The 18,835-nt window shown below is 34.9% G+C and overlaps 4 protein-coding genes across 9 annotated transcripts in view; 1 reads left to right on the forward strand and 3 right to left on the reverse strand.

Moving 5' to 3' along the window:
* Positions 1–897, reverse strand: part of LOC104800576 (protein UPSTREAM OF FLC) — a 3,645-nt gene extending 2,748 nt beyond the window's left edge. The window contains exons 1-3 of one of the 2 annotated variants that reach the window (XM_019200932.1): positions 702–897; positions 260–594; positions 102–171 (exon numbers count right to left, since the gene is read on the reverse strand). In XM_019200932.1, coding sequence (XP_019056477.1) covers positions 102–171; positions 260–455 — 266 coding nt within the window. In that variant the 5' untranslated portion in view covers positions 456–594; positions 702–897. Of the gene's footprint in view, positions 1–101; positions 172–259 lie in introns of both variants that reach the window. The other variant, XM_010523419.1, reaches the window with a different exon arrangement.
* Positions 898–4,510: 3,613 nt separating this feature from the next.
* LOC104800577 (DNA ligase 1) lies at positions 4,511–10,205 on the forward strand. Of its 3 annotated transcripts, none has more exons than XR_769774.1 (18): positions 4,511–5,452; positions 5,814–5,930; positions 6,051–6,152; positions 6,232–6,348; positions 6,689–6,919; positions 7,041–7,135; positions 7,216–7,303; positions 7,614–7,745; positions 7,850–7,962; positions 8,230–8,331; positions 8,407–8,468; positions 8,577–8,648; positions 8,741–8,814; positions 8,905–8,961; positions 9,076–9,153; positions 9,422–9,499; positions 9,699–9,833; positions 10,108–10,205. XR_769774.1 is itself a non-coding variant. In XM_010523420.1 (17 exons), exons 1-17 carry the CDS (start codon positions 4,652–4,654, stop codon positions 9,765–9,767), a joined length of 2,388 nt encoding a protein of 795 aa, XP_010521722.1. In that variant the 5' UTR covers positions 4,511–4,651; the 3' UTR covers positions 9,768–9,909. The 3 variants fall into 3 exon arrangements, 1 of the variants encoding a protein (XP_010521722.1); XR_769773.1 differs by lacking the exon at positions 10,108–10,205 and adding an exon at positions 9,968–10,066; XM_010523420.1 differs by lacking the exon at positions 10,108–10,205 and having other exon boundaries at positions 9,699–9,909.
* A 285-nt stretch (positions 10,206–10,490) lies between these two features.
* LOC104800578 lies at positions 10,491–11,874 on the reverse strand. The gene is made up of 2 exons (XM_010523421.1): positions 11,775–11,874; positions 10,491–11,679 (listed from the first exon to the last, which is right to left on the reverse strand). Exons 1-2 carry the CDS (start codon positions 11,826–11,828, stop codon positions 10,987–10,989), a joined length of 747 nt encoding a protein of 248 aa, XP_010521723.1. The 5' UTR covers positions 11,829–11,874; the 3' UTR covers positions 10,491–10,986.
* A 2,218-nt stretch (positions 11,875–14,092) lies between these two features.
* LOC104800579 lies at positions 14,093–17,628 on the reverse strand. 3 transcript variants are annotated; one of them, XM_010523422.2, is made up of 12 exons: positions 17,445–17,628; positions 16,796–16,967; positions 16,633–16,695; positions 16,403–16,508; positions 16,183–16,287; positions 16,023–16,099; positions 15,789–15,906; positions 15,619–15,691; positions 15,145–15,336; positions 14,921–15,044; positions 14,420–14,641; positions 14,093–14,334 (listed from the first exon to the last, which is right to left on the reverse strand). In XM_010523422.2, the coding sequence occupies exons 1-12, from the start codon at positions 17,519–17,521 to the stop codon at positions 14,287–14,289; spliced, it is 1,377 nt and encodes a 458-aa protein (XP_010521724.1). In that variant the 5' UTR covers positions 17,522–17,628; the 3' UTR covers positions 14,093–14,286. The 3 variants fall into 3 exon arrangements, with proteins under 3 accessions (XP_010521724.1, XP_010521726.1, XP_010521725.1); XM_010523424.2 differs by lacking the exon at positions 17,445–17,628 and having other exon boundaries at positions 16,786–16,963; XM_010523423.2 differs by lacking the exon at positions 17,445–17,628 and having other exon boundaries at positions 16,791–16,866.
* Positions 17,629–18,835: the final 1,207 nt, after the last annotated feature.

An 18,835-nucleotide genomic window follows, 5' to 3' on the forward strand; every position in this document is an offset into this window, starting at 1 on the left:
CCACCCCCCCCCCCCCTTCAAAATCAAAACTAAGCAGAAAAATACCAGATTCCTCACTTTCTCAGCAGCTAAACAGACAAGAGAATGAGCAAGAAGATCACCTTTTGCAGGACCAGGAATACATGGGAGCCATGCCTCTGCCTCTAAGAACATTAAGCCTCTCAATAACATCTACAAAGACAAACAAACAAAGATTCTTCAAAACCCACCAGACAAAACCCAAACTTTGCTCTCGCTCCAATGACTTTTTTCGATTTACCTCTGAGATACAAACCATCCGGGGAAGAGAGCGGGACCTCCATGAAATGGGGATGCTCAAGCTGACGATTCCTGCAGAGGTAATAAACAACGGGAACCTTCTTAACCTTCTGCTGGTACTTTGGCGATTTCTCCGTCCAAACCTTAGCCCTCTCGGGGCTCACTTGCAGCTTGCATTTCTTCATCCTCCCCTCCATCCCCGCATCCAAAAACCCTAGTTACTCCAGGCCTTCGGAGCAGTGTATCACTTTGCCCAATTTCGGAGAAATTACCAAAAATAGCATGAATCCGATTTCTCACAATGAATCAGATCCGTTACCACGTTTCTCGGAGAATCTGGAGCAAAATGATAAAACCGGGTGAAGCTATGAATTCCGGAGAAAAGAAGGATCGACGGCGCCGGAGATCCAATCGGCGTTTCGTGTTTGAGCGTCGGAACTTACCAGCTCAAGGAAGGGGGAGGGGAGAGAGAGAGAGATGACGGAGCTATGAGAGTAGAGGAAAAAGAAGAAGAAGAAGAAAGGAGATGGATTTGCGGAGAGATTGGCGCTTCTTCTGCATTAAATTCAGTTTCGGAAAGAGACCCGAAGAACAGAGGAGAGACAGAGAGATGACAGAAACAGGAGAGAGAGAGAGAGAGAGAGACTTCCCTTGTTTTCTGATTTCTTTTAATTGCTTTCTTTATGAAAAACAAAAGTTTGAAATCACCGTATTAGCATCATTAATTTTGATTTTTATTTCGAAATTTTTATTTTTTAATAACTATAAAGTTTTGTTCTTTTGGTAAATGATAATAGGTTTATTATTCGATTTGATAGTTTTATCATTCGATTTCTAAAAACAAACTTACAAACATAGTTGAAGGGTCTTTTTTCTCGGAAAACAAGGGAATTATTGTTTTAGATTATTTCATAATTTTTTTTAAAAAATAAAATAAAAATCATATATACCCTTATTTATTGATAAAATAATGTTATTATTAATAATTTATTATAATTTAATAGGGATAAAATTGGAAACTATGGTAAAAAAATGTGTTGAAATGTAAAATGACAAATATTTTGAAATATGGAAAATAATTTAAAACTACAAATATTTAGTAAACTACAGAATCTTTATTGGAATCAACTTTTTCTGAATTTGTTAAATCTATTGAGATAATAATGGACTTTTTAAATACCGATCATATTTATTGATTTGTTGGTTTGGCGGATTCGAAAACCAAAGAATGGATGGTTGGATTTTTGTCGGCTTGCTAATGGGGTTTTGGTTGCGTTTCTCTCCCCATTGTTAACTTTCACGTCCGCTTTTTATACTCATCATAAAATCACAAGTAGAGGGAGGCTGTAGAGCTAACCAAAATTGCCTGCGAATTTCCGATTTTATTTAAATTTAAATCTACAGATATCCACAAATTCAAATCCAAATTTGGATAACATAAATTTTTAAAAAACCAATATCAACATATATGCGATTAGTTTTGTAATTATAACCTTATATATTTATAATTTTTTAAAAAATATAATTGTTTTGAACATACAATTTTTCATTTCTCAACAGTACTAAACTCATTTTTGTCCTGCTTTCACCAACTCTCTCCTTCTCATATTTTTTATTAACATTTTTATTTTTTTTAAATTTTTATATAACATATTATTATTTTTTTATTAAATAAACTCAAATACGAATATCACAAATAACTAACTTTTATTTCGTATACTCGTTTTCAAATATCCGTAACCTTTGAATCCAAATATACATCTTAAAATGAAATATCCGAACATTCGACCCGTTACCATATCTATTTATGAGAATAATCTCACATAAATAAATATTAAATATCTTTTCAGAATAATTAATTAAATATGTTTGTTTTGGGTGTTAACCACAAATTTGTAAGTTTGGTAGGATTCCTCAATCTTATATTTTACTCATGTATATATTATGATTATTTAGGTTTGAACATAGAAATATAATATAATTGAATTAAATAATATATATATATATATATATATTGGGTGCTCAAATCAATATAAAATCAATTATATTTGATTTTTATAAATTAAATTAGATTAATTCAAAACTAAAAATAAATAAGAAATGAATTACAATTTTTATATTTTTCTCCATCAAAATCAAACCACAAAACTAAAACCGGATCAATTGAAATATTTTGAAATTTTTATTAATTAGTCTATCTAACGGATCATCATCATTTTCATCTATCTTGTTTAATTTATTTTTTTATTAAATTTAAAAATATAATAATATAATTTGAATATACTCGCCAGAATTTACATATATATTACACTTTTTTAGTAAAACAATATAATAATATAGAATTCACAGGTATAAATTTTTGAATATTTTTTAATGGAAGGGAAATAATTATTTTAATAGATATGTAGGAGATTTGGTTCTTGCTCACCGTGTGTCTAGAAGATAGAGATGGAGATGGTCGAGACAATTTCAAAATTTCACAAATATAATAACACTAAGAAAACTCAAAGCAAATGTATTTGCTTTTCTCTTTGTTGGTTGGAAAGCTGAAAACGGAATCAAACGTCGTGCATGAAGATGCTTCTAAATTTCTAATGCGTATACATACGTGCATGGATTTATTTATTTTTTTAAAAACTCAATAAAGCCATTAAATCTAAAATAAAATAAAAGAAAAAGAAAAAGGTCGTATATATGCAAATTCCATTTTTAAATTCAAAAAAGCTTTTGGGATTGAGACTTGTATGTAATCCTAGAATTTCCCTCGGTGCCATTTATTGGATTCTTTAACATGTACGTATGCAATAGACATTTAATATCTCACAGAAGAAACAACTACTAACTCTACCCAATTTAACCAACGACAATTCAACTATCTACACTATAGTGTTGTTATATATATATATATATATATGTATATTTCAGTTTATAGAGTGTAATTATAATATATCTCCTCTATATGATAACATGTTAATAGAAGATGGCGCTTAATAATATGTTTTTGAGTAATTTCAAGGATTCCGAGACTCGACTATATCCCCAATTTGAATTACTAGGGGATCGCTTGTTTTGTGATTGTTTGTTCTCATCATATATATTTTTTTTGGTGAAGATATTCTTGTGGTATTAAAAACGTTGTCCTCAAATAAAATTCTATAAAATTTTAGGGGAGCATTTTTCAAAATTTAATTATTACTATTAATTACAGGTATTTATAGAAAAATAAATATAAATAAATTTGAGAAAATATGTGTTGTTCAACATTTATTTGTTTTGAAAAATTATTATTCCGATAAATTTTTAAATGTAATTACTATAAATCATTATTATTATTATCGAAGAAATAAATGAATATAAAATTATAAATAATAATTACATTATAAATTATACTTTATTATTAGCTTCTTATTAATTAAAATTCAATTTAAAAAATTAATTAAAATATTTTATTTAAAAATTAAAATCGATTATACTTATGATAAGAAATGGATTGCTTTCAAAAAGTTTTTATTATTATCATTAATATATAAAATGTACAGGCCTCTTGAGACGCCTTGAATATATATATATATATATATATATACATATATATATATATATATATTAGGGTTCTGGTGTAGTTTTGTGGATCATGGGTTTCCCATTCACGAGCTTAAGGCCCATCAAGGGACATAAGAGGTTGGGTTTTGACTTTGTCATGGTTACATGCTTGCCTGTTGTTCGAAAATTAATAAAATAAAATAGATGATCACGAATAAGATCCCAATTCGGGTTTAGGGTTCAAGGTTGTTAAATTATTTTTAGATTCGTCTTAAAAAAATCGCAACCAATTTTTATATTAAATTCAATTTTACTAATAAAATATTTTAAAAAAAATTATTATTTTTACTGGATTATTTTATATTTATTTTTTTGGATTTTTAAAAATTATATTCATTTAATTATTTGAATGAATTATATACAAATTACAAAATGAGATTGGTCATCCCTAATCGCGAACTATCATCAATATGATCAATTTGTAAACTTAAATAAATGCATTTATTAATTTATATCTAACACTAACCTAGGTTAGTGTAAACACAGAAAAGAATTATGCAAATAAAAATTATAAAATACACGCATAGAAAGAAAGCCCTATTAACGTGTATAAATAAGATCATTAATTTTTACCAAAAAAATAAAATCGTTAATCGTGAGACCAATTAATACTAAAATCGAAAAAAAAAAATACACACAAAACCGGCGAATTATGGCCAAGTAATTGGAGTGGAGACTCCCGCCAGTTCCTTCTTCCGCTGACAATCGTCAAAATTCCTAGAACCCTAATTGATCTCTCTTGTATTCTTCTTCTTCTTCTTCGTCGTCGTTAGGGGTTTCTTGTTCGTTGTGGATGATAGCTGCTCGATCATGCATTCACTTTCGCTGCATATGTCCTCTCCCTAAAACCCTACCTTTTCCCTTCTCCCTCATTTCGCCTTCTTCTCGCCGCCACTTTCTCTCCCTGAACCTTAGCTCGACTCGCAAAACCATGTCTTCTTCCTCCCGCCCTTCCGCATTTGACGCGCTCATGTCCAATGCACGCGCCGCCGCGGCTAAGAAGAAGACGACGCCTCAACCCTCCACTTCGTCTCGCTCGCCGAAGAAACGCAAAGCTGAGAATGCCCAACCCACCGATCCGGCGAAAGCCAGTGTTTCTGAATCTGTAGTCGCCAAGTCGGAGAATTCGAGAGGGCCCATAACGGATTCCACGAAACTCAGTTCGAATTCGTCGCCGATTGCGGATGACTCAAAGAATGAGGGGAAAAAGTTGAAGGTGCTGAGCCAAGCGGAGAAAATTACTGAATTGAAGAGTAAAATTGGATTGTTGAAGAAGAAGACAAGTGATTTCGATCCGAAAGCAGTGTCTTGTTGGGAGAAGGGAGAGAGAGTCCCGTTTCTTTTTCTTTGCCTGGCTTTTGATATGATATCACATGAAACCGGTCGGATTGTGATCACTGATATTCTGTGTAACATGTTGAGAACTGTAATTGCGACCACTCCGGAAGATTTGGTGGCAACTGTTTCTCTCTCGGCCAATGAGATTGCTCCTGCTCATGAGGGTTTGGAGTTGGGAATCGGGGATGCTTCCATTAAGAAGGCACTTGCCGAAGCATTTGGCAGAACAGAGAAGCAGGTTGATAAGGAGTATAAGGTAAAAAGTTGTCTTATTTTCTCCTTTGGTGTTATTCTTACTGGTTTCCTTAATTTAAATGAGGTTTTGGAAGGGTTTCTCGTGGGGGTTATGTTTGCTTTTTGCCTAACATTTGTGTTCTAACCATTTGCCTTGCTATATTGGTTTATAATTATCCTTTCTGTTTTCACTGGAGGGCTTTTGATGTATCTTTCGCAGGTTTTCGGATGCATCTTTCGTGGGTTTCCTGATCGGAAGCTTACTTTTTTTTCAAAAATTTTTAATGAGAAGTAAAACTGCAGAACTGCTAGAAGGCTCTAAGAGTGATATTGGAACTAGAAGGTTAATTAGTTGTTTACTCTATTGCCAATTCATTTTACAGGAGCTGGGAGATTTGGGGCTGGTAGCAAAAGCAAGCCGGTCGTCTCAATCTATGATGCGGAAGCCTGAACCATTGACGATTGTCAAGGTCTTCGATACATTTCGACTAATTGCAAAGGTTGTCAAAATCATTAGTCTTTAGCTTTCGAGTGGTAGAAATTTTATTATACCGTTACACGCTGTTTGCTTGTGGGATTAGGGAGTCAGTATAGTTACATTGCAATGTTGATCATAACAGGAAGCTGGAAAAGATAGTCAGGAGAAGAAAAAGAACCGTATGAAGGCACTTCTTGTGGCTGCAACAGACTGTGAACCTCAATATTTAACTCGTCTACTTCAGGTATTCTGATCATTAAGCGCAATATCTTTTGTCCATTTCTTTGTGTTCCTTAGTTTCCCGTGTCCGATGTGCTCTGTAGGCGAAACTGCGTATAGGGTTCTCAGTTCAGACTCTCTTAGCTGCCCTGGGACAAGCAGCAGTATACAATGAAGAGCATTCAAAGCCGCCCCCGAATATCCAGTCTCCTTTAGAAGAGGTTTGTTTTTCTTTCTTCCAAGTTGATATTGGAAGTCTTTCTGTTGTACCACAAGTGTCATTAGATGTGTCGGACTTTGTGGTTTCCGTTGAAAGTGTCTAACGTTTGGATTTCCTGCTCGGAAAGCTGTGCTCGCTAGGATTTTTCTATCTTTGTCTAACACATCGTCACATTCTGCTCGGTAGAATCTTGGTTACTTTGTAGAATTCAAAGATGTTAAATGTCCTCCTTTGCATTTGTTTTAATCTTTTTTCTTTCTTTCTCTCTCAAGTTTTAAGTAGTTTTTATGTACTTTTACATTTTTTTGTGTAAACAACCTTCTGCCTGTACGCCCTTGTAGGCTGCGAAGATAGTTAAACAAGTATACACCGTGCTTCCTGTCTATGACAAGATTGTTCCTGCTCTTCTTAGTGGTGGTATATGGAATCTTCCAAAGACTTGCAACTTTACATTGGGTGTTCCAATTGGACCCATGCTTGCAAAACCAACGAAAGGGGTTGCAGAGATACTAAATAAATTCCAGGACATTGTTTTTACATGTGAATACAAGTACGATGGAGAACGTGCCCAGGTGATATATCCTTTTTCTACTTTATTCCATCTTTTATGGATTCTATTCCTCTACCAGCATTGTTTATATATAGTTTCTCTGTTTGTGTTTATGTGATTATAAATTCAATCAATTTATGCAGATACATTACATGGAAGATGGTTCTTTTGAGATATATAGTCGAAATGCTGAAAGAAATACTGGAAAGTTTCCCGATGTTGCTCTTGCATTGTCAAGGTAGTCTTGTGGTGTAGCTGATTGAAACTGGGAACAATGTAGCCATCGTTTTACTGAGGTTGAATGTTTTCTGAATGCAGATTAAAGAAGCCCTCTTTGAAATCATTTGTTTTGGATTGTGAGCTTGTTGCTTACGATAGAGAGAAGAAGAAAATTCTTCCTTTCCAGGTAACTCTAAACCAAATTGCAAGGTCCTTGTTCACAGCAATCTTAAGTTCCATCCATTCATTTCAAGGAGAAGAGGTGGTTTCTCTGTAGCTCTATAGTATTATAGTTGGGTGCCAATGATCTCTGCACAAGGTTTTCTTCTTTTTGGCCAACGGAAACAATCAATGTGTTACTATGTTGTCTTAGCTCTCCAGTCCACTTTATCAAAGGATATGAAAATTTCATTTACCAGTTATCAATTGCTTTTATTACACACTGTCACTCAGAAAAAGCTAGATTGTTGAAATATATCTCTCTTTACCCCCTCCAGATTCTCAGCACCCGAGCCCGTAAAAATGTGAGTGTCAATGATATCAAGGTTGATGTCTGCATCTTTGCATTCGACATGTTATATTTAAATGGCCAGCAGCTACTACAGGAGAATCTGAGCACTCGCCGAGAGGTGAGCTTTATCAGTAACAAACATGCAGATGTGTCTTTTCTTTTCTTTGACGAAGTAATATTGTGTGGAGTTGTATTCATGAATGTGGATTTTTCCTATAACAGAAGCTATACGATTCATTTGAGGAAGAACCTGGCTATTTTCAGTTTGCAACTGCTCTAACATCCAGTGACATTGAAGAAATACAGAAATTCCTTGATGCTGCTGTCGATTCGAGGTATATACAAGTGCTTCCTTCCTGCTATCGCTTAGAATTTTGGCTGCACAGATAGATCAGATATTTATAGTTGGAGATTCTGGTGGAGTTCTGCTGTCTGTTATTTTATACTGGAAAGTACCCTCTTCCTATACTAAGATAGGACTGTTAACAATTTGACCCATGCCTACGGAGATTTCCCATTTCTTGACTTTTTATTCAGATTGACTTTGGCCTTGTTATCTTCATGCTCTCCTATTTTTTTCATCAATCTGAGACCCTGTGCAGCTGTGAAGGTTTAATAATTAAAACAATGGACTTGGACGCTACCTATGAGCCTGCAAAGCGATCGAATAATTGGCTAAAACTGAAGAAAGATTATATGGACAGGCAAGAATCTTCTCGAATATTTTGCTACAACTTTCTAAACTGAGGAATCTTTCACTGACACTGTACTTATTACAGTATTGGTGACTCAGTGGATCTTGTACCCATTGGAGCTTTCCATGGAAGAGGCAAACGCACAGGTGAAAACTTTCACTTGGCTTAGGTGATACTAGCCCAGTTGAACTGACCATATGCTTAAACATTTGCCCTTTTCCTATTCTTAACAAAACTTTACATTTCCTTGCTAGGTGTCTATGGTGCATTTTTATTAGCTTGCTATGATACTGAAAAGGAAGAATACCAGAGCATCTGCAAGATTGGTAAGTCTTATTAATCCTGGGCTGTCATTTGGTAATCATATCACTCATATAGTTTCCAAATTTTCCATCTTCATTCTCTTTCATTGGCTTAGGTACTGGATTTTCTGAAGTGGTGCTTGAAGAACGATCCTCTAGTCTTCGTTCTAAAACAATTCCCGCCCCAAAGGTTGGAATGACTCTCTTCTTTCTGGTCCTCTGCGATTTGTTATCCTAAACGCCTCGTCTAAGTTTCTTGTTGATTTCAATACTTTTATAGCCGTACTATCGAGTTGGAGATACCCTCAATCCAGATGTCTGGTTTGAGCCAACTGAGGTAAGATTCTGTATACTTTTATTATTAACCATTTTTGGAATCTATGCAATTTTTTTTATTCTATCATCGTTGTCAAACTTTGTGTTCCCAATCTAATTCTCTACTTTCTTAAAGGTTTGGGAAGTCAAAGCTGCAGACTTGACAATAAGCCCTGTGCACCGTGCAGCCATTGGCATTGTGGATCCTGATAAGGTTTATAACACTCTTAAACCTTTCTCTTTTTTCTTTTGTTTTGCACGCATATGATGTTTGGTTCTGTTTTTTGATTTATAACTAAGTAGAAGTTATTCAAACTCAAAGGCAACCTTAAACCCAGTAGTTATTTTATCTGCTATTTGCAGCAATGATCCTCGCTTGTACTGTAAAACAGAAAACTTAACGTTATTTTTGCTGCAAGTGTACTAATTTGCTTTTTAGATATTTTATCTATTGACTGTTTCACGCCTTCCTTACAAAATAGGGAATATCTCTTCGATTTCCTCGTCTTGTGCGTGTACGTGAAGACAAGCAGCCGGAGGAAGCAACATCGTCTGAGCAGGTAAATCATTTTCTGCTGCTTTTCTTTTCTTTTATATGGAGGGTGATGTGAATTATATGATCTGTTGTTTCGAGTTTCGAGCACTACATGCATATATGTTAACACCAATGCAATCTTGACTCTCCAAAACACAAATTAGATTTTTGCTAGTATTTATCCTTTTGTTTTTGTGATTTTCCATTCTGCTGCATAATTCCAGATCGCTGATATGTACCAAGCTCAAAAGCACAATCATCCAAACAAAAAAGACGATAGTGAAGACGAGTGAAGTTCTTATATATTTTTTCCTTGCTTTGGAAGAGGGGATCCAATGAGTATGTTCACCATTATTCAGGTAAGGAAACACTGTTTTTATGTATCTTCCGCTCTTCTTGTAACTTGCATCAGATAAATGGAGTTTCTGATGGTCCTGTAACTCCTGTTTGAGTTTTTATTCTGTATTCTTAAATATTCTTCGTGCTTTGGCAGAACTGAGAATGCAAGCAATGGAATGGTCATTCTCAATTAGTTAAATTCTCTGAACATATTCTCATCCCTAATTCAGTAACACATAGAGCTTTCATTCAACTGTTTCAAAGAATCTGATCGTCACATGTTGCTGTTTGCAGAACTTATCTGAGTTTTATGCACAATACTTATGATCCATGCCTGTTGCATGTTTTCCAGTGTGCAGTCTTTAGTGGAAGTTAACGGTAAGTTTTATACATACTTCTGATGCACTGCTTATATAGATCTCTTTGGGTTTCATCTACTTCGCATACCCATCATCAAATGTTGGAAATATATTGGATATGTGAACATTAGGCGCTAAATCTTGATGGGGATTTTGCGCGTAAAATGATTTGTTTGCTTTTAGGGTGACAAAAAGCAAATAATGAGTTAGTGTTAGTGGGAGAGGTTAGCTAGTCAAAAGGGGATGCTTTAGTGGGTGAATTAAGTAATAACAGAACAAAAAAGCATAATTTCATATGATCCACCGACCCCTCTAATGTAGTATGAAACTAAAGACTTTATGTCTCCGGCAGAAACTCACTGTTACAGTTGCTGACAAAGTTAGTTATATGGAGAAGATCCTGGTCTAGATTTGTGGATCCCACTTCTCCTCTACTCTGTCTCATACAAAGCGTTTTTTCCCCTCCTTCCTTCTTGGTTGGTGTCCATTCCAATCTCAGCCACTGTGGTTTTATCTACTTTACATCATTTCATGAACAGATCTCTCTCTCTCTCTCTCTCTCACTCACACGCACAGAGATACTGAGAAGGGAGAAGAAAGAAACAGCATTGGCAATCTAATGACACTTGAAAGAGCAGGACATGCCCTGTTTTCACATAAGGGAGCCAAAGTATGAGAGCAGGGGAAGAACAGTGAAATGTTGTTTATGTACAAACTTCTAGGATCAATCTCAGGTTCACTTGTTGTTCCAAAGAATCAGATACTTGTGGCAATGCGACAGCTTGGTTGGTTGGTAGGATTGGTGTTAAAAGAGTCAGGGGAAGACAAGTCTTTGATACTTGGTCTCTCTCTGGTAATTAGAGTCGTTGCAGAGGACCCTTTTCCTGTTGAGATTCCCGCAGCTGTTGATGATCAGTGAATCATGATGTTGCAGAAGCTCTGACTGTGGTGATGGAGGAATGATTACAGGTGGGATTTCAATGGACTCGAGCTGAGGTGGAGGATGCTGCCACTGCGGGAGCGGTCCCACCAGCAGAAGAGTCTGAAGCAATGGCCCTGCCTTCATCACCGCTTGTAAAAGCTTCCCCTTTTCAGGTAATGGCTTCTCTGCAGCAAAGGCCAGCTCAATTTTCGCCATCTCTGGCGATGGTGGCGGCAGCAATGGTGGCTGAATCTGCTTTGGCGGGTCGAACGACGAGACGATGCTCTCCTCCCCGTCTGAAGAGGAAAACCCGTTAACGTTCAAGTCGTTTCCTCGTCTGGTTCGGTCTTGTTCTTCCTCGTGGACGCTCGAAACCCCTTGCTGTTGCTGGGGAAGGAGGAGGAGCTTCTTCTCGAGAGTGAGTCTCTGGAGGGCTTCGTCTCTTTCTGTGATGGCTTTGTTGAGGAGACGCTTGAGCTCCATTATCTGGTCGTCTCTCATCCTGAGTTCTTCGTGAGCCGCCATTCTTGTCTGCTCGAGCTCGAGTGAGGTATACAGAAGGGAATGCCTTAGCTCCTCCGTCGTCTAGATACCAAAAAAACATGGAAACACCCCTCCAAGAATCAGTCCCGTTTTTCAGATTCAGACTTGAAAAAAAAGACATATCTGAAAAATGTTACCTTTCCCTGGCATTGGTAAACCCAGCTTAGAAGAGTACTCTGCTCATTCTCCATGTTCTTGACGCGCGAGAGAGAGAGAGAGAGAGAGAGAGAGAGAGAGAGAGATGGTTATAAGGTTTGTGAGTGATATTTTCTACTCTAATTATAAGCAGAGGAGGAGAGTTGGGACAAAACGCACAAAATGTCTAAAGCTAAAAGCCTTTTTTCCATAGCAGAGAATCTCTCTCTCTCTCTCTCTCTCTCTCTCTCTCTCTCTCTCTCTCTGTGTGTGCAAAGTGCAAAAGAAGGGATATTATTTAAATTTGCAATTTGATTGGGCAGTGAAAAGACGTTAATTCTTTTAAATCAAAATCTTCATGATGTGTGTAGCAAATACTGTGTAATATGGTTTCCTTAGTGGTAAAAAAAAAGGATTGTGTATTTATGGTCTTTTACACTATTTTATATTCATCGCTCTCTTGAATCCGTATAATAAAGTTAAAGTATATACAGAGAAATTTTACAAAAAAAAAGAGTCAACACATTCAAAAGTTGCATGTACACGAAATCACGGGCCGAATTATTTATTGAGACATTCCATGGTGATCACATTTGTACACACTCTTTTTCCTAGTACGCGTTTGCAGCCACGTGTATTTCTTTCTATATATGCGTTACATACACAGAGACACACACACACATATATATATATATATATGTGTGTGTGTGTGTGTAGTTTATGTATATATGAGAGGTGAGTATGAACATGGATGATAAAAGGTGGTCAGCAATAGGAGCTGATGTAACCTAACGTTTTCGCTATTCCTTTTGCAAAAATAAAAAAACGAAAATCTATTTTGGAAATTCTCTAAGGATAATGCTAATTTTCAATTTGAAAAACAAAATTCAAAGAATGCGATAAAATATCATTAAGATTTTTATTAAATCGATGGAGAATCATATATATATATATATATATGTTAATCAAAATTAAAAGCAAAATTGATATAACAAAAAAAAAATTGGTTAAACTATAACAAAATTTTCTGTGGCGTTAACAATGTATTTATATTCTTATCCATGTATGAATCTTACAGTATGGATACAGAATCTAGTTGATGTATATTTAGTTTTACTTTTGTAAAATATGAACCATTGTTAACCATTCTCACCTTTTATTTTTTGGTACATGGACCTATCCTTACTATTTATTAATTGCTTAAATTTGGAGTCAAAGAATATAATTTGTTTTTTGGGAGAAGGGTAAATTTTTTTCAAGAAGGAACAAAATAGACACCAAATCCCTTTTTTTGCGTCCCAACCAAAACGGTGCCGTTACGCTGTGTTGTCCTCAAAAGAAAAATACTCTTTAGTGGGAAAAATAGTTTACTAATGTCCCCTTTATTAAAAGTAATTATTGTATTTTTCTCTTGTCAAGCGTTTTTGTTTTTAAACTTTCTAAGAACCCAAAAATTCATTTTGTGGAAAAAGGCAAAACCAAACCGAACTTTTCTCTAACGCGCAAAAGAAATGATGTGACATTTAATCTTTCATCATTGGCTAAAGATTTCCTCTCATGCACTCTCGCCCATTAATACAAATTTTATTTTATTTTTTGTCTAGAAAAGTTTTTCAATTGTTTCTGTATTATTATTATACACATACATACAATTAACCCTTTCTTCATCTTTTTTTTTTTAATCATGGTTGTAACTTATAAGGCTTTTGCCTCTCCCTTTTCCTTCTATTTTCCCAATATCTAATTAAATAAAATATTTAAAGAAGAACCCTTTCTGGCACTTTAATACAAATTAGCGATTTGGATGAAGTTTTTGTAGATACTATAATTAAAATGAATGATAATAACGAATTAGGCATCAAAATGGATAATTTTCCTAATATTTTAGGTAATATAAAATATATAAAATCAAGTACGAAAATGAATAAAACAATACGGAAAATCAAAATACAAAAGTCTGAAGAATTAATTAAAAACTATGAAATTAAATGGAATCCAATGAAAGAATCAACGAGTTAAAAAAATCATCGAAATATTGTCTAAAATCCAAAATAACTACAGAAACTAAAAAAAGTCAACCAAATGAATATATATAAAAGCCTAAATGCCCATTTATCTGATCTTTTGGGACAGATATAATGTATCATACCAGAGCCCATACCAATTTTCCAATTTATAAAATCATTTGAACTAATAAGGATGAATAATGACAACAAAATAACATATTTACAATAGTAAATAACACACATATACTATGAACAAGTTCTGAATTACCAATAGATAAATACTGTAAAAAAAAAACCGTGACAAGACAAGGATAAACGTAGTAGAAGATCAACATGATGGATTTTTATACACATACATTCTTGGATCCTAAATCATAGAATATATACTATGGTGCAAAACCCACATTAAGTACTCTGAATATTTCTTGATCTACAAGTTTCAGATTTATCATTCTGCAAACGCATTGTAAGGAAAGCAATCACCTTTTTTTTTTTTTTTGAAACCATGTCAATTTATGACGCACCCCTGTAGAAGATAGGAGGCTTTGGTACGAATCTGTCACATATACAAACGGGGATTAAAGATACGAAAAGGGAAAAGAGGGGGAAAAAAGATTTGATTGAATTTTGTTTTCACAGACCTTGGATGCAAACGCCCGAAGATCTGTGCTGTTGATCTGGCAAGAACAGTTTCTCAGAAACACTCCCCACATCTCCTTCAGCACTGGCTTTTCTTCGAGCAGTGAGCCATGCAAGAGCCAGTTCTCAGCCAGAGCCATGGAAATGTATGTTTTGAAAAGGTCACAACCTTTCTCTTTGACATTGATTGACACTAGGGAGCTCAAAATCTCTTCTTCATTAGCCTGTTACATCAGACATGAGACAATAACGTACAAGCATGATGAAGTGGAGTAGCTAAGGATGAGGAAAACCACACTTCTCTATGATAATATTTACTGGGCCATGTCCTAACATATTATTTCTCAAATTAACACAAAATTGTCAAGGACAAATGGAAATTAGATCCGGCAAGTGATAAGATAACTCGTCTCGCTTGCCATGCAAAAACAGGGCAGGATGGGAACTGAAGTATATAGATGATACATACTGTTGGTATATTATGTGTATTGGTTAGCAATTACCTCACGATGTTCCAGTAATACCATAAGCATCTGATTTGCCAAGGCACTTCTCAGATGCTTACTACGAGCGTCAACCCCCGATATGGATTCTACCATCTTCAGGCAGTTTATGTCCGAAGGAACTCTACAAATGCAACGAATCAGAGAACCAATTGAAACAGTGCAATGAAATAATAATATAGAAAGAGGTACAAGGATAATGATACGAGTACAAAGAAGTAGACCTGGAAGCAAGTGAGTTTGTTATTTTCTTGCAGCTGCAGACCCATTCTCCCTCTTTGAAGTATCCAACAATTGATTCCAGGCAATCGTGTAAAAGCAGTGAAAGACCTAGAAGACGGCGATCTAGAAGCAACCACACAGTGACTTCAGCTAGCTGTTCAGCTTGAGAAATGGCAAAGATCCGTTTCTTCCCCCTGACTCCAAGAAGGAAAATGGGCAACAGCGGAGAACGGAGGAGCAATCAGCATGTATGAAACTAAATATCCAGAGAGATTTCTCAGTGCTACCAGACTAAGATAGTTCAAAATTACCAAAAATTTACAGAACTTTAGCTCTGAGTTGTATTATATCATGGTGGAAGTACTAAAATGATGGTTTCCCAATTATCCAGTCAACTAACTCATAATGTACTTGCAACCTATGAGTTGCTAGCAATTAGCCATCTATCGAAGGAAGATAGATTTTTCACTACATACCTAGTCTGACAACAAGCTGCTACAAATGTGATCCAGGCTCTAATACTTTGCGGTGGACCTTGAGACTCAAAATCTTCGAAAGAAAGTGAAAGTACATCAATAATAGAGACAACATTATAAAATAAAGAAGAAGAAGACAATAAAAGAATAAGGAGCATAGGGAAACCAACCAGTGTTAGCATGGTTTGAGTTGGGAGAGGAACTAAATTGAAACCCATAAGTCTCAAGAGCTCCTTTGATTTCATGATAGCTGGGAAGCCAATCAATTTTAACAGGTCGTCCATTAACCTGATCCAAAAAAAACCCAATTGATTAGACACAGAGGAATATGCCCATTCACAGATTATGTATTAGAGCCATATGAAGCTCGGGTCAATAAAAGTGGAAAATGTGTGTAATGTTACCTCCTTTTGGGATTCAAGTATGGAACACCAGAAATCACAAGCAGATGATCTTAGCTCTTCTTTTGACGAATACAACACTGATCACACTCAAAAATTAAAAGCATTAAATATATCAATGCCTGTGAATAAGGAAAACCTCTAGAAAGAACTAGACACCCACATAAATTAAGTGTCCATTTGCATATCAATGTTTCCGCATGTGCACAAGTCAAGACCAATCTTGTAAGCCATCCATTCTTCAGAAGTCCTTCAAGAAGTATCCCTCCTGTAAGGCACGTTATTTTAAAACAGGAGTGAATTGCATTTTGCCAAGGAATAGAAAAGCTGATCAAAGACTAACTAGCTATGTTGAAGTTGAACCGTAGTAAAAAAAGGCCAACCTTTGTCTCCTGTAAGGTCCACCATGGAACTCATTTCATTATTCGTGAAATCCTTAAACAAGCAACAGCTTCCCAGTTCAGGGAGTACTAAAGCTGGTGGAATTTCCTGTACATCAAATCATATAAGTATTGCTGAACTTGGTAACTGAGCATGCCATAAAGTAATCGAACAACTCTTTATCTGGAAATATACAAGCCAAAAGTCACTCCATGAAGAATTTTCAGCCAACCTGATCCCCAAACATGGACAACCCCCACTCTTGAATATCCTCCTCACCGCTTATCTCATTCATCTGTTAAACATGTGATCCAAATAACTATCAAATATTCACTTCCTCAGATATTTCACAACAAAAAGATTTGATATTCACTTGCTGAGAAACCTTGCCATGCCTGATTCTGGCAGTCATTAACATATTTAGAAAGCAAAGCTTCTTTTCCATTCTCGTCTTCATCGGAATCATAAATCTTCCTAGCTTTCTTCTGTTTGTTTGCCTTGTCGATATGCTTACTCTTCTCTTTGTAAAAATCACATAGCAGATCGTCCAACCCGATAACTTTCTTTCTGGTGAATACATCCAAATTATCTTAGCATCAAATAGATTGCAAAAGCCCGGCAGTTTACAGAGAAGCATACTAGCTACTCTCCAGGAGACCCATAGCGCATATTCACAGGTAATAATGTAAATGAAGCTAAGATTACAAAAGAAATCGTCATGCTCAGTATTCCTTACCATTCCACTATAAGCCCAAATCAAAACCCAGGTAACAAAAAAAAAAACAAATGTTCAGATACCAGAACAGAGACAGTTTTACACTCACACACACACGAGACCATTAGCAAAACAAATCGAAATGCAGAAACAAAGAAAAACAAAGCAATTCTTCTGCAACTCAAGTCCCGAGTGCACAATGAACAGAACCATAATCTACTAATGACTCGAATTTCATCACGGTAACAATAAAAAAAGAAGACGTAGTTTGGCGATACCCAACTGAGAATTCATCATGAAGAGCGAGAACGAGTGACGAAAGATGGTACCTTCTCTTAACATCGGGAGGAGGATTGACAATAGGGTCTTCGTTCTCGAAATCAAGAGGATCATCCATATCCATCATTACCACCTCGCTCGCTCTCGCCTCTAACAATTAGGGTTTCTCCTCCGCCGTGGCCAGGGGGATGAAGAGCGCGAATTAGGGAGATGTTTCAAAAGAAGTAAAGCGAGGCACTGGGCTCGGGTTGTAATCCGGTCCATAATAACCCGGTTTAAAAGAAGTAAACCGGTTCTGATCAATTTTATGACCCAATTATAATTTTGAATCTTTGATCCGACCACGGTTGGATAAATAATTTGTGAGAAGAGGATAAAACAATGTATGAAAATTAAAATGAAAAGTTGTTTACATAGAACCCCAATAAAATATTAAAATTTAGTGGATATGTCTATAAAATGACGTCCAAAGTTGTTTAACTTGGTTCTATATATCTTATTGACTACATATATAAAATATTAGGAAATAATAGAATCAACTTTTTAAATTTGAGAAATAAATAAATTTAATTTCTAATTTTATATAAAAATACGTAAATTTTGAAATCTTTTGCAGAAATTCACATATTTAATAAAGTCGTTTGTATTGTGTGTGTATTTATTGGAAAAAAATCAAAATTATATTTTTATACAAATTTGTGTGAGTTTATATAAAAAAAATTTAAAAATTATTATTTTTATACAAAAAATAAAGTTTATTTTCCAAATTTAAATTTTTTCTATTTTTTTCCATATTTTCTACAATCAAATACTAAATAGACCAACCGTGAGTATTGATTGGATGATCAATTTAAAACATATAAATCATAAAATTAAGCCTTATCTCTTTATCTATCAGTACCAACCCATAGTTTTTCTTCTTCTCTAATAAATAATTAATTAAAACATTTTCTCTCAGTACTGAGGAGTTGAAGTTGAAGGTGACATTGTACCAAACTCATTCGACGGATCCCCGGATAAGCTCATATCTATAAAAAAAATTATTATCCATAAATTAATTTAGCTTTATAAATGGCATATATAATTAATATTAATGTAATTTTGTTTATGGCTGGAATCTATGGTCTTTGGAATGATGATTATTTCATAGAAAAAGATAATGAACATATATATATATATATATACACACACACAGAATTCATCAACCATTTAAATACAACTTGAATTAACCATCGAGTTCAATTTGAATATCTTACAATAAAAAATAAATTTTTTCCATTTTCATATGTATTGTGATAAATTTTGAATTACAAAAAAAATTATGTACTAAATCCAAACCGTTTTTTGAAAATTCAAAATAAACGTGACAAACACGTTTTTATTAACTCTATCTACACAAAAAAGAATATATATAAATAATAACTCATGGTCATGATCAAAT

Source organism: Tarenaya hassleriana, unplaced genomic scaffold (assembly GCF_000463585.1).
Source record: "Tarenaya hassleriana unplaced genomic scaffold, ASM46358v1 Cleome7, whole genome shotgun sequence".
NCBI classification, from domain to species: domain Eukaryota; kingdom Viridiplantae; phylum Streptophyta; class Magnoliopsida; order Brassicales; family Cleomaceae; genus Tarenaya; species Tarenaya hassleriana.

Bases quoted from the DNA above. Each gene is read 5' to 3' on its own strand.
- LOC104800577 (XM_010523420.1), top strand. From the start codon at position 4,652: ATGATAGCTGCTCGATCATGCATTCACTTTCGCTGCATATGTCCTCTC. The intron at 8,332-8,406 runs GCAAGAATCTTC...TACTTATTACAG, and splicing joins AAGAAAGATTATATGGACAG to TATTGGTGACTCAGTGGATC. The intron at 9,154-9,421 runs GTTTATAACACT...CTTACAAAATAG, and splicing joins GCATTGTGGATCCTGATAAG to GGAATATCTCTTCGATTTCC.
- LOC104800579 (XM_010523422.2), bottom strand. From the start codon at position 17,521: ATGATGGATATGGATGATCCTCTTGATTTCGAGAACGAAGACCCTATT. The intron at 16,696-16,795 runs GCATGGCAAGGT...CATGTTTAACAG, and splicing joins TTAATGACTGCCAGAATCAG to ATGAATGAGATAAGCGGTGA. The intron at 14,335-14,419 runs GTCTGTGAAAAC...TATATGTGACAG, and splicing joins TTCGGGCGTTTGCATCCAAG to ATTCGTACCAAAGCCTCCTA.
- LOC104800578 (XM_010523421.1), bottom strand. From the start codon at position 11,828: ATGGAGAATGAGCAGAGTACTCTTCTAAGCTGGGTTTACCAATGCCAG. The intron at 11,680-11,774 runs GTAACATTTTTC...TTTGGTATCTAG, and splicing joins TTTACCAATGCCAGGGAAAG to ACGACGGAGGAGCTAAGGCA.